The 13,501-nt window shown below is 41.5% G+C and overlaps 1 protein-coding gene across 5 annotated transcripts in view; it reads right to left on the bottom strand.

The window, feature by feature from the left end:
* The window catches only part of LOC121279258 (RNA-binding Raly-like protein), a 1,065,807-nt gene that overhangs the window by 180,040 nt on the left and 872,266 nt on the right, over positions 1-13,501 (bottom strand). For all 5 annotated transcript variants that reach the window (XM_041190353.1, XM_041190355.1, XM_041190356.1 and 2 more), the window contains one exon: positions 5,364-5,414. In XM_041190353.1, the coding sequence (XP_041046287.1) occupies positions 5,364-5,414 (51 nt within the window). The remainder of the gene's footprint in view (positions 1-5,363; positions 5,415-13,501) is intronic.

The following is a 13,501-nucleotide window of genomic DNA, read 5'->3' as shown; positions in this document are numbered from 1 at the left end:
AATGGCCTGAATTTTCCAGCCCCCCCATGCCAGCGGGATTTTTTGGTCCCGCCGATGTGAACGGAGATTTCAATGGTTTACCCCAGCCCCACTGCAGGGGATCCTGCTGCAGTGGGGGCTGGAAAATTCCGGCCAATATCCCATTTAAGGCTGAACCAGTTTTTATAAAGGTTCATCATAACTTTCTTGCTTTTGGGCTCTATACTTCGATTTAGAAAGGCCAGGATCTCTTCTGCCTTTTTAACCAATTTCTTAACTTACCCTGCCACCTTCAACAATGTGTGCACATATATCCCCAGGTCTCTGTTCCTGCACCTCCCTTAGAATTGTATTCACTTATTTTTATTGCCCCTCCTTGTTCTTCCTATCAAAATTTATTACTTCACACTTCCCGGCCTTAAATTTTGACTGCCACAAATTTCAATTTCCTGTCAATTTCAATTTTATTCAGGCTCCTTGATGCCACACTTGGTCAAATGCTGTCATGATGACAAGGACAGTCACTTTCACCTCACCCCTGGAATTCAACACTTTGTCCATGTTTTGACATCGAGCTCAAACTGAGCATCAGTGAGCAGGTTGTTGCTGAGTAAGTGCTGCTTGATAACACTATCAACAACATCTTCCATCACTTTACTGATGAGAGCGTAGACTGATGCAATGCTAATTGGACGGATTGGATTTGTCCAGCATTTTGTGGGCAGGTCATACTGCGGCAATTTTCTACATTGTCGGATAGATGTCTGTTTTGGAGTTGTACCGGAACAGCTTGATTAATGACGTGGATAGTTCTGTTAAGGGACATGTCTTCACTAGAACAGTTATTTGTATACACCATGTCCCCCCAGTTCTGGTTTCCTGCACCAGAGGAGATAATTTATCTCTACTCGCCTATCAAGTTCTTCAATATCTGAAATATTTCAATTTGATCATCGCTCAATCTTCTATCCTTGACAGAATATGCAACCTGTCCTTGTAATTTAACCTTTTGGCCCCAGTATCACTCTGGTAAAACTGTGCTGCATCCCCTTAAAGGCCAATGTTTCTTTCCTGGGCTACAGTGCCCAGAAATTAATGCATTATTCTGGATTGAATTAACTGAAGTTTTATGCAATCATAAACTTATGCCCATTGGTATTGCTGCCCCTTTGAAATTAAGGCTAATGCTCCATTAGCCTTTTCAGTTATTGTTTGTAGCTGTCTGCTAGTTTTTAATGATTTCTGCACACTGATCCGTAAAAGTCCCTGCTCCTCCACAATTCTTAGCTTCTCACCATTTAGAAAACCTTATCTATCTTTCTTTAATCCAAAGTGGGTGACCTCTTAATTCCCGAATTAAACGCTATCTGCCACAGGCTTGCCCACTCAGTTGATCTATCTTTGTCCATTAGCAACTTGGATATACATCTCTCTAGTCCTTCAACCCATTATCCATACTTGGATTTCTACTCCTAACCAATTCCCCAATCAAATCCCAAATCAATATCCCTAACTAAAATCCGTGCCCTACCATTGGGCTGGCACAGACATGATAGGCTGTGTTCTATGATTCTATGCCAGAAGGTTACCTGCAAATCCACATGCTTTCATTTTTTGGTAATTAAATACTAGTGGATTTGTGGAAGGCTGAGAAAATAATTATTGCCCACCTCTAGTTCCCTTGAGGGTATTAAGAGGCAACCAGTGGGATTGGAGTCACATGTAGGCCAAAGTGTGAAGGAGTAGCATTAGTAAACCAGTTGGAATTTAATAATAATCTGGCAGCTTCCAGCTGCCCACAAATTTATTCAATTTAATTTCTTAATTTGCCACAAGAGAATCTCTGGGTTGCTAGCCCCGGTAGCATAAGGCTACCATACCAAAAGTTGAGGAAGATGAGGAGAGAACAAAGCACTATGGTGCTGATGAATTTGACCGGTATGGTCTTGGTGCTTTGGGCAGGACAGAAACCAAACAGGAGGCATTCAAACACAAACCGTCTGATTTTATCTGTATTCAAATGTGGGCAAAGCTATTCAAATCCAGAAGGTTCCAGTAACTTTGCAGATATTTAAAGAGCTGCAGCCAATGATTCTGGCTAGTTCAGACCAGCGCAGCTCATGCCACGGTCATTATTAAAAGAAAGAAACATGGTGGAAGAGGTGGTGAGGTGAAATTTATCTTTAGCAGGGCTGCAAAATGGACAGTAGCAGAAGCTCAGGAAAAGTTAGCTATTGGCTTTAAGCACATGGGAATGATATTTCCAGAGGTCCTACCTTGCAGAGGTCCTACCATGAAGAGAATAATGCTTGAGGAACATTACACAGATTAATATTGTTCCGCAAAATAGACTGGATTTAGTATTCCCCTGAAGGTGTGGGGGGAGGGGTGAGGCACCTGAAATCTAGTGGGCAGCCTGAATTCTGCCTACCTGCCTGACCCTGTCCCCACTGTAATTTGCCAGTGGCACACCGGGTAGCCTGCCTGCCAGTGGATGAATTGAGGCTTTTAAGTGGGCAGTCAATGTTCACTCAGGGACCTCATTTTGCTGCCACCAGGATTAAACCAGCAGCAGGGGAGGCCCATACCAAATGGCTAGCCTAGCAGATTTCACTGCATGGGCTGATGGTGGGCAGGAGGGGGCCCATTGGAAGGGCCCCCAAGGTTTCCCTCTCAAATGGCCTCTCAGACCCCCACCCCCCCCACCCCCTCAGCGGCATCCATCCCTGATCCCGAACTATTGAAGTTCCAATCCATCAATGAGCGCCTCCTCAAGCCCCTAGTGTTGTACTGGCAGTGCCCACGGTGGTGCTGCTGGTACTTGAGAGCTACAGCTTCTGATTGGCTGGCAGCTCTCTAAGGTGGGTCCTCCTGCTCCTGAGGGGCAGAAATCCAACCTCCAGCATGGCGTCTGGGGCAGCCATCTTTTCCCTGGTAGGCTGCCATTTTAGCTGGGTGGGTGGTGGGAGAGGGGGTGGTGCCTCGTATAATTCAGTCTAACATGTAGCAATAACTGCAACTGTGTAAGAGCTAGTGTTTAATATCATCCTGACCCCAATGGGTTACATCAAGAAGTGTAAGAAAAAAACCGAAAGATTTGGCATTTACAAAGCATCAGTCATGACCAGCAAACATCTCAAAGTGCTTTACTGCCAATGATGTACTTTTGAAACATTATCACTACTATATAGGAAATGCAGCAGCTAATTAGTGCACAGCAAACCCACACAAACAGCAAAAGAACAATGACCTGATGATCAGTTTTGTTGATGTTAATTGAGGGATGAGTATTGACCAGGATACTCGGGATAGCTCACCAGCTCTTCTTCGCAATAATGTCATGACATCCACTTGAGAGGGTAGTTGAGCCTCGGTTTGGCATCTCATTTGAAAGTTCGCACCTCTGACAGTGCAACACTTCCTCAGCACTGCACCAGACTGACAGGCTGGATTATTGTGGTCAAAGTCTTGGAGCAGTATTTCAACCACAACCTTCTCACACAGAGGTTAAGAGTATTACCAACTGAGTGATGGCTGATGCACAAGAATAGGCCAAAAGAGAGATTATAAAGCCAAAATGAGTAAACATGTTTGTGATTCTTATTCTTCATAATATTTTGTTCAATTTGAATGCTAATTTTAATTCCAAAATAACTGGAACTGCAATTGCTAATATGAAATTCTGGGTTTTATTCTTTTAGAGATTTATATTAGAGACATGTCAATATAACCGAAGGGACTGAAAATGGATTTTGAGCTTGGATTTGATGTATGCGGAGTCACACTACAAAGAGGTGGAACTGCATCATTGAAGGTTTCTCAAATAAGTTGGTCTTTGCAGCTATGTTGTTGCTGCATCATCTTCATTATATGTTTGTGGAGGTTGCCAGTATCTGAAGTACTAATTTTTGATTGCGGAAGCAGATGTTCAATTGTACTTGAAATAAGTCAGTAAGCTAGGTTTTTTTATACTTCTGCCCACCACTCATAAAATATTCAAAGCAATGGGGAAGGCTGTGATTAAAGTTTCTTTGCTGAAAATGTTTTAGATTCACTTCCAAAAAGCTTTCATATCTGTTGTCTCATACAGTTTTAAAGGACCATTTCTTGATTCATACCAGTTCACCTACCAAAACGCATGAATGTGATAACTGCAAGTTCTATACCACAATTTATATGAGACATTTTAGATAGAAAAAATTATCGATTGCCAAATTCTTAGCAAAAATTATTTTCTAGTTAATGTAGTATTTCAATGTTGTTAAATAGATAAGATGGGAAGTTTGATTCCATGAATGAACGTATAGCAGTTAAAGACAAATTTGGGACAAGTCATTGCTAAGTTTGGTGGAGCTTCTATTTCTTTTACTTTTTGCTAAGAACATCATATCTTCACTCAGCATTGCTTTTGAACAACTGACATTTTCTTTATTGCTCTGTAAATGAATTGGCAAAATACATATTCATATCTTGTCTATTCCACTGCTACAAACTAATCAAGTAAATTGCTCAAAACTATAGTACTTTCCTCCAAGTCCTGCTCCTCTTCCATCAAAGGCTTTATTTACTTATATTTATAATTTTAATAATGGTGTGTATGGTTAGACTATCCATCTTTGAATAGATGTATTTTCTATGGACTTTAGCATTTTTGTCCCTTGTCTAACTGAGTTTAGAGCTTTTAAAACTTGGTCAGTTTTTAAAATTTACTTATTCATGGGATGTGGTTGTTGCTGGTTAGGCAAGCATTTATTGCCCATCCCTAATTGCCCTTGAGAAGTGTTGGTGAGTCACCTTCTTGAACTGCTGCAGTCCATGTTTGCAGGTATTCCAGCAGTGCTGTTAGGATGGGAGTTCCAGCACTTCGACCCAGCGACAGTAAAGGAATGGTGATATACTTCCACGGTGTGCGGCTCAGAGGTGAATTTGCAGGTGGTGGTGTTCCCATGTGTCTGTTGCCCTTGCCCTTCTAGGCGGTAGAGGTCATGGGTTTGGAAGGGGCTGTTGAGGAGCTTTGGTGAGTTACTGCATTACTTCATGTAGATGTTACACACTGCTACCACCGTGTGTTGTTAGTAGAGGTAGTGAATGTTGAAGGTGGTGGATGGGGTGCCAGTCAAGTGGTCTGCTTTGTCCTGGGTGGTGTTGAGCTTTTTTAGTGTTGTTGGAGCTGCACTCATCCAGGAATTGGAGAGTATTCCATCACACTCGTGCCTTGTAGATGAGGGGTTTTGGGGGAGGGGGGGGATTATTGATTCTTAGTTTGCCACAGCAACACAGTTGTATTGTTGATCAATTTAGAAACTGTATCATACCAACCATTTAAATTTAATGATAAAGCTAAAATATTGCACACTTTGTAATGGAAGTACAAATATACATACCGACTGTAGAAATCATCTCTGTAATAATCGTAGTCAAAGTCATAACCACTGCTGAAAAAGGAAAAATAAACTTTATTGAGAAGCTATAGAATAAAATCTTTTACTCTTCCAAGTTTAAAGAAATTGATTAACTTTCGATCAGCCCAAACTACATTTCATGCAAAGAAATGAAAACTGCCAGCAGCATATAGCAATGTAGGTATGTGAAAACTAAAGATAAAACTGAGAGGTATACTAAAAACAGGAAATGCTGAAAATACATAGTAGATTCAGGCCTGAAGTTTCGTAAAGTCCCATCCCGAAACCCGACACCCACCATTTTCGCTGGAAGGATTGGGTGGGAAGGGGGCAGGAAGCTTTTCACACACCCACAGTTTCCGAAGGCAGTTGCACATTTAAAAGTGCAGCTGCCTTCAGATAGAAACAATTTTGGTCTTCCAGGTTTTGAACTCGTGGGCTTTAGACATTTGAGAAAAGGGTCTAAACCTAATGGTGCTCTTTGGAGAGATCAGGTATCCTTTTGGGGAGGTTAGGTACCCCTTTGGGATTGTGGACAGGAACGTACGTAAAAAGTCAATAAGGTAATTTAAATCTCTTGGCCTTTAAATTTTGAAAAGCCAATCAGCCTGCAGTTGAAAAAAAACTGGTGCTTGCAATTTCAACAGATGTTCGTTGACATAAGCTTGAGTGCTATCATTATAGGATTATTTCTGCTTGACTGCTTCCACAACCTAGCATTCTCACAGTGGGTAGCCTGTAAGTTCAGCCCCTGTGACTGGCTGCACACTGTCTCCAGGGGCTTCGGGCCTGACTCTAGTTAGTACCTGCCATCCCCCTGAATGAAAATCCGACCACTGGGGCCACTTTCTCCCGTGTTGAGTTTGTGGAGTCTGGAAATTTGCCGACCCTGTGTACAATAAGTCCTTGCTCTACGCTGCCTCACCTAACATTGTTTTGCTTTAACATCGTGAATATAACAGTGTCAATATATCCATTTAGCATTGCTAGGTTCACTTTAATGCCATTTGCCATAGACTTCCTTCTCTGCTGCCTTCCTGCTCACAAAAGCTTTGCCCTGACAGTTCCACTCTTGCACTCAACTCCTCTCATAGTAAAGAATAACATTCCATTAACCTTCTGAATTACTTTCTATACATGCATACTAACTTTTTGTGACTCATGCACTAGAACACTTAGATCCCTCTGCACCTTGGAATTCTGCAGTCGTTCTCCTTTAAGTAATACTCTGCTTTTCTATTCTTCCTGCCAAAGTGAACAAATTCACATTTTCCTACATTATACTCGATTTGCCAGAGTTTTGCCCATTCGCTCAATCTATCTATATGTCTACAGCCTCCTTATGTTCTCTTCACAACATACTTTCCTACCTATATTTGTGTCATCTGCAAATTTAGCCACCACGTCTTCATTCCCCTCATCTAAGTCATTGATCTAAATTGTAAAAATGTTGCGGGATCCTACTCAAGACATCCTGCCAATCAGAAAAAGACACATTTATGCTTAATCTCTGTTTTCTGCCAGCCAACCAATCTTTTATCCATGCTAATATGTTACCCCCTACACCATGAGCTTTTACTTTCTGCAATTACCTTTAATGTGGCATCTTATCAAATGCCTTCTGGAAATCCATGTATAGCACATCTACAGGCTCCCTTTTATCCATGGTGAATGTTACTCCTTCAAAGAGCTCCAATAAATTGGTTAACACGATTTCCCTTTCACAAAGCCATGCTGACTCTTCCCAATTACCTTATGTGCCCAGCTATAACCTCCTTAAATGATTGATTCTAACACCTTCCCCGTGACAGATGTCAAGCTAACTGGCCTATTTTATTATTTTTTCTGCCTCCCTGTTGAATAGAAAGGTTTATATTTGCTTTTTTCCAGTCTGATGGAACCTTTCCAGAATCTAGCAAATTTTGGAAAATTTCACCAAATTCCCCTCACCCATCCACCTCCTGATTTACAGCTATTACTGGAATGTTTTTTGTATCCTCTATATTGAAGACAGAATCAAATTATTTGTTCATTCATCTGCCATTTCCTTATTTTCTACCATCAACTCTCCACTGTCATTCTTTAGAGGACCAACATTCACTTTGCTTACTCTTTTCCTTTTTAAATACCTGTAGAAACTCTTGCTATCCATTTTTACATTTCTAACTAGCTTCTTCTCATACTCTAATTTCTTTCTCCCGATTAGCCTTTTAGCCATTCTCTGCCATCCTTTATATTCTGACCAACCATCTGACTTGCCACTCATCTTTGTGCAGTTATATGCTTTTTCCTTAAGTTTGATGCTTTCCTTCACTTCTTTAGTTAACCACTTATGGTGGGTCCTCCCCTTAGAATTTTTCTTTATAGTAGGAATATACTTCTTCCTTAAATGTCTGCTACTGCTTCTCTATTGATCTATCCCCCAGCCTAGTATCCGAGTTCACTTCAGTTAGCTCAGCTTTCATCCCCACATAGTTGCTCTTATTTAAGTTCAAAATAGAGAATGACTAAAAGGTTAAGGTTTTAAAAGAGGTGGCTAATGAGGAAGGTGTTAGAATCAATCATTAAGGAAGTTAAAATAATAGTCTTGACCCATTCTTCTCTCTTTCAAACCGGATGTAAAATTCAATCATATGTGGTCGCTGCTACCGAGGGGTGCCTTCACTTCATCATTAATTAATCCTGTCACATTACACAATACCAAGTCTAATATCCCTGCTCTCTGATTGGTTCCAAAATGTGCCGCTCTGAAAAACTATCTCAAAGGCATTCTATGAATTTCTCATCCAGGCTACCATTGCCAATCTGATTTGTCCAGCTAATACATAGCTTAAAATCACCCATGATTATTGCTGTACCTTTATCTCAAGCACCCAATATTTCTTCTTGTATACTTTAGCCTACATTGTGTAAGGGGGCCTGTAGACCACTCCCACCGGTGACTTCTTTCCCCTACTATCCTCATCGCCACCCAAACCAATTCTACATCCTGATCTCCTTCATCAAGGTCATCTCTAAATATTGACCAATGCCATCCTTGATTAACAGTGCTACGCCTCCACCTTTATCTAGCTTCCTATTCTTCTTGAATATCATATACCCCTCAATATTCAGGACCCAATCCTTGTCATCTGTAATAGCTATCACATCATATTTATTTACTTCAAGTTGTGCTATCAGTTCATTTGTTTTGTTATGAATGCTACACACATTCAGATGCAGTGCATTTAGCTTTGCCTTTTTGTTATCTTTGTAACATCTAGTCTGAAATATTGGTGTATTCTTAGATTTTATCTCTCTGTCCCTTTCTGCTATTCTATGATCCTCATTTTCCATATTACTCTTATGGTGTCCTGCCTTGAACCTGCCCCTTGATTTGCCACATCTACTCAAGCTTGATCCCTCACCCCCACTTGTTTAATTTAAAGCCCACGTATTGTACCCAACTCAGGAGCAAAAATTCGGCCCTCAGCTTCTCCATTCTCCATTTTTTTTTACCAACTCTGATGAAATGTTTTCAGATCTGAAGAAGGTTTCTTCTGTGCATTTCTAACGTGTTCTATTTTTGATTTAGATTTCCAGCAAGTTAACACTTTTAAAAATACATTGGATCATCGAAAGTAAAGTGATTTTGCTAATGCACTAATTTTTGTACACTTTAGGATGCTCTAAAAGTCACTTCTCTATTGCACAGGTGAATATTTGGCTTTGCTTTCAGTGAAAGTGTTTACTTAATTAGGGCTCTCCAGATAGTGACTAAAAATTATGCTCAGAACTATCTGGAAGTGTCCGTAGTTTTTTGTTTTTATCTCTGTTAAATGGAGTGTTTGGTTGCATAGCCTACTTGATAAGCAACAGCCTTGACAGAAGAAGAAAGGCATTGTCCCGTGAAGGCAAGATATGAACAGTTCTAGGAAACTCCATTAAGTATTACATGTGCTCATAAAAAGTTCAACATATTTGTATTTTTGTGTACTTGTAGAATCAGCATTGAAATAAAATCAAAAACTTCTTAGTTCTCTGCAGAATCTATAAATGATTAGCCTTTTCCAAAACAAGAATGATGGTCATTCTGTTGAAGTAGTGGAGATAGGAATTTAATACAAATGACAAGCAGTCAACAACAACACTAGGCACAACAAATTGCAGGGTATTATAACTCATTAAATATTATTTGTCCTTTCCTAATATTTGTAATGAAACAATGTATGGTCACTGATCGTCATATCTTCACAGCAACACAGCCGCAAATCCTGTCAGCGTTACATCAGCTGAACCAGGATCACAGAATACAAAGCAATCTTTTTAAGTTTCTCCATTATCTGGCTCCAATTAGAGGTCTTTTCTAACAGTTTCTAGCAGGTACTACATTTTTCAAGACACTTGCTACGATTTTATACAGATAACTGATTATATACTTAGAAATCTCTGCATATCTTTTTGCACTGCAGACATCTGTTCAGGCTTTTAATTTAGTGCACCTAATGTTTTCACTAATGGTGATGTTACCAATAAATGGCAGTTCACTGACTTCAAATATGCATTTGTGTTTATTAGGTTTCAGGTTAGCTATTTCACTAACTTCAATGCTTTCTGAAGACTATTGTCATATGCTCCTTTAGACAAACCTTACACCAGAGCTATTTCTCAATGCTTTTACTCACTAATGAGAAAAGTCCTGTTCCACAGGCAAACTTGCTCCGTGACCCAAAACGTGCAATTATATAACTTTATGTGCAAAAGTAATTGGGAAATCAGGATGTAAAGTTAATAAGAAACTTTTTTGCCATTGAGTTTTCCCCTGGAAATATACTTCTGACTTCTGCTTAACAGCAAACATCACGCTGACGACCAGATGCCCCAGGCTGAAGCTAATGAAATTTAAGAGGTATCAAACGTAGGTAAGAGCAGGAACAGCAAATAAAGCTTAACTACAATACTTCACAATATGTGTTGCAAAATAGTACAAGTTCTGAAATCTTAACACGTCTCTATAATTTAGGCCATGCCTCTGTGATGACAAGTTTTACATTGGAACAGCTGACCACAGAATGGGTGAAATTTTATGGCAGCGGGAGTTTACATTCCCGCCAAAGCCAATGAGGTTTAGAATGTCTCACCGCATTTTACGGCCCCATCCCTGCCGAAACGGGGCCGTAAAATTCTGCCAATATCTTACAGGCTCTTGGCACATACAGAGGAGCAGCAAAACAGGGACTGGCAAAGAGCCTAGACTTTTAGCCTGATTGTAGCCTTATCTTCCCTTTGAGGTCAGGCTGGTACAGAAAGAAAAAAAGAGTGCCTTCACAATTAAACAAAACTGTCAATCAAAACAGAAGTCATAGCCTTAAAGCCATAGGGAGTAGCAAAATAGGGCACTGACACAGGAACATAGGAGCAGGAGTAGATCATTTCACCACTCAAGTCTATTCTGCTATTTAATGAGTTCATGGCTGATCAGTATTCTAATTCCAACCATCCACTTTGGCTTCATATCCCTTAATATCCTTGATTAGCAAAAATCTATCAATCCCAGATTTAAACTTATTAACTGAACTAGCATCTAGTGCTTTTTGTATGAGAGAGTTTTACACATCTGCCACTCTGTTTCCTAACTTGTCTCCTGACTGGTCTGGTTCTGATTTAATGCTCCATTGTCCTAGATGCCCCCAGCATCTATGTTATCAATTCCTTTCAAAAGCCTAAAAATCCCAATCAATCACACCTTATCTTTATATATTCCAGGGAATACAAGAGCATGTTTATGTAATCTCTCTTCCTATTCTAACCCTTGCAGCCCCGGTAACATTCTGGTGATCTGCACTGCACTCCTTCCAAGACCAACATATCTTCTTTAGCATTCACTGCTCAGAGCTGACACAGTGGGCAGGATTTTCCCCCGTTGGGGGTGAAGTTGAAGGGTGGGCGTGCACAGGCGCGCTTCCGATTGGCTTCCATTTAAGGCCCGCCCAGCTATGCGCTCCCTGTGTAGGCGGGGGGTGGGGGTGGGGGGAGATTCCCAAAATCGAGAGTGCATTCTATCGCGCATGCGCACAAAAGTGCGCACTCATCTCCCTGAGGCTAAGTGCTGCCTCAGGGAGATTGGCTCTAAATGTGAAAAAGCTAAAAATAAAATTTCCCTAACATGACATGGTCACATGGGTTGGGACATGTCCATAATTTTTACAAAAACTTTATTAAAATTTTAAAAAACCTACATGAAACCTCATCCCGCCCCTGGATGAGGTTTCATGCTTTTTCTAATTCCCGCCAGGGCTCCTGGCCTGCCCGACATCCTGCCCAGTATTTCAAATATAATCTAACCAGGGTGTTATATGACTGTAGCAAAACCTCCTCCCTTTTATATTCTAATTGTAAAGGTTAACCTTCGATTCAACTTTCTGAATTTATTTATATAGCTGACTACTATATTTTAGTGATCTGTAAATATGAACCCCTAAGTCTCACTGAACCTCCACTTTTCCTAGCCTTTAACCATTTAAAAAATACTCATTTATTCTTATTTGGTCCAAAATGGATGACCACACATTTACCTGCATTGACATTCATCTGTGATAATTTTTCCCAGTCATTTAATCCATCAGTGTCTCTTTGGCCAGAATTTTTAGCTTGTTGGGCGGGGTTGTGCCCAACCCGACTGAGCATAAAATGAGGCCGGATGACGTCAGGCGAGCATCCCGATGTCATTGCGCACTTACGCGATATTTTGGTTGGCAGGCACTCGCTGGAGTTGGTGCCTGCCGATAATTAAAAGGTCTATTAAGGCCATTAATAAGCCATGGAAATAGATTTTTCGCTGCCGGTCCAACCTTATGGGCAGGCAAGCAGGCCAAGCAGCCTTTGCATTTTTTAGTCAACCTCAACCATGGGCAGGATGAGGTTTCTAACAGCAAATAAAAATAACGTAAAAATTTTAAAATTTCATTTATAACATGTCCCTGCTCATGTGACAGGGTCACATGTTTTATAACATTTTTAAAATCTTTGTTTTTGATGTTTTAAACTACTTATCTCCCTGAGACAGACCTATGCCACAGGGAGCTTTTCCAGTGCGCACCCATACGCATGCGTGAAGTTCACACTTGCCCTCCTCCCCTCCCTACACAGGCAGCACTGAGCGCTGCCGCTTGCGTTTCACACTGGGTGGGCCTTCATTGGCCCACCAGTGTGAAATCGCAGTCCAGCCCCGATCGCGGGCGGCTTCCTGCCTGCCCCCGCCCGCCCCCACCAAGCCTGCCCGAAGAAGGAAAAGTCCACCCCTTTGTAATTTTATGCTCTGACTATACCACTTACTAGCCAACAATCCTCGTGCATTTGGTAAACTTGGACATGTGACTCTCTATTGTGTTATCTTAGCCATTAATGATGAAAGTAAATAGTTGAGATCCCAGCACTGATCCTTATGAAACACCACTAGCCATTTCCTTCCAATTCAAGTTCATGCCCCTTCTCCTCACACTCTAGCCAGGATCTTCTGGCCCCATTGGCATCATGGCGGCCGGGGGTGAACAGAACAGAAGGCCAAAAAATCGGTTTCACGCAGCTGTGAAACCAGTTTGCAATCATCCCGCTCCACTCATCAATGGTGGGCTGCGTTTCCTGCCGCTACACATCAGGAACCTAACTTCAATACTTTAACATCTCATTATAAGCCCTGCTCGTCAGAATCATCACCCATCGCTGGATCATCCGAGCACATCGGCATGATTGCACGCAGATGTGTTTCACAACTGTACATGCATGCCATGCACCTGGCAAGCTGCACTTCGCTCGGGATTTTGAGGTTTGTTTACATACCTTGCTTCAGGCTGCACTCAAAGTCATCAGCACCAGGCTTCGCAGACAGCACCACATCACTTTTAGGGGGCTCGTGGACTGGTCTCTACCTACCAGACGAGCCGTAAAGTGGAGGCGGCTTTTCAACTGATGCAGGGCAAGGGCTTTTTTGGGGAAGGGGGTGAAGTGGCCTCAGGCAAGGGAAGAGACTGCAAGCTGAGGGCTGTCCTGGGGAAGGAGGGTATCCCAGAGTGTGTGTGGGGCGCAGGGGGGTGGGTGGCACAAGTTGATCTGTGCAAGTAATCTCCAAATGGTGAGGGCCG

The sequence above is a fragment of the Carcharodon carcharias genome, chromosome 6 (assembly GCF_017639515.1).
Source record: "Carcharodon carcharias isolate sCarCar2 chromosome 6, sCarCar2.pri, whole genome shotgun sequence".
NCBI classification, from domain to species: domain Eukaryota; kingdom Metazoa; phylum Chordata; class Chondrichthyes; order Lamniformes; family Lamnidae; genus Carcharodon; species Carcharodon carcharias.
This window is presented reverse-complemented; position numbering and strand designations above follow the sequence as displayed.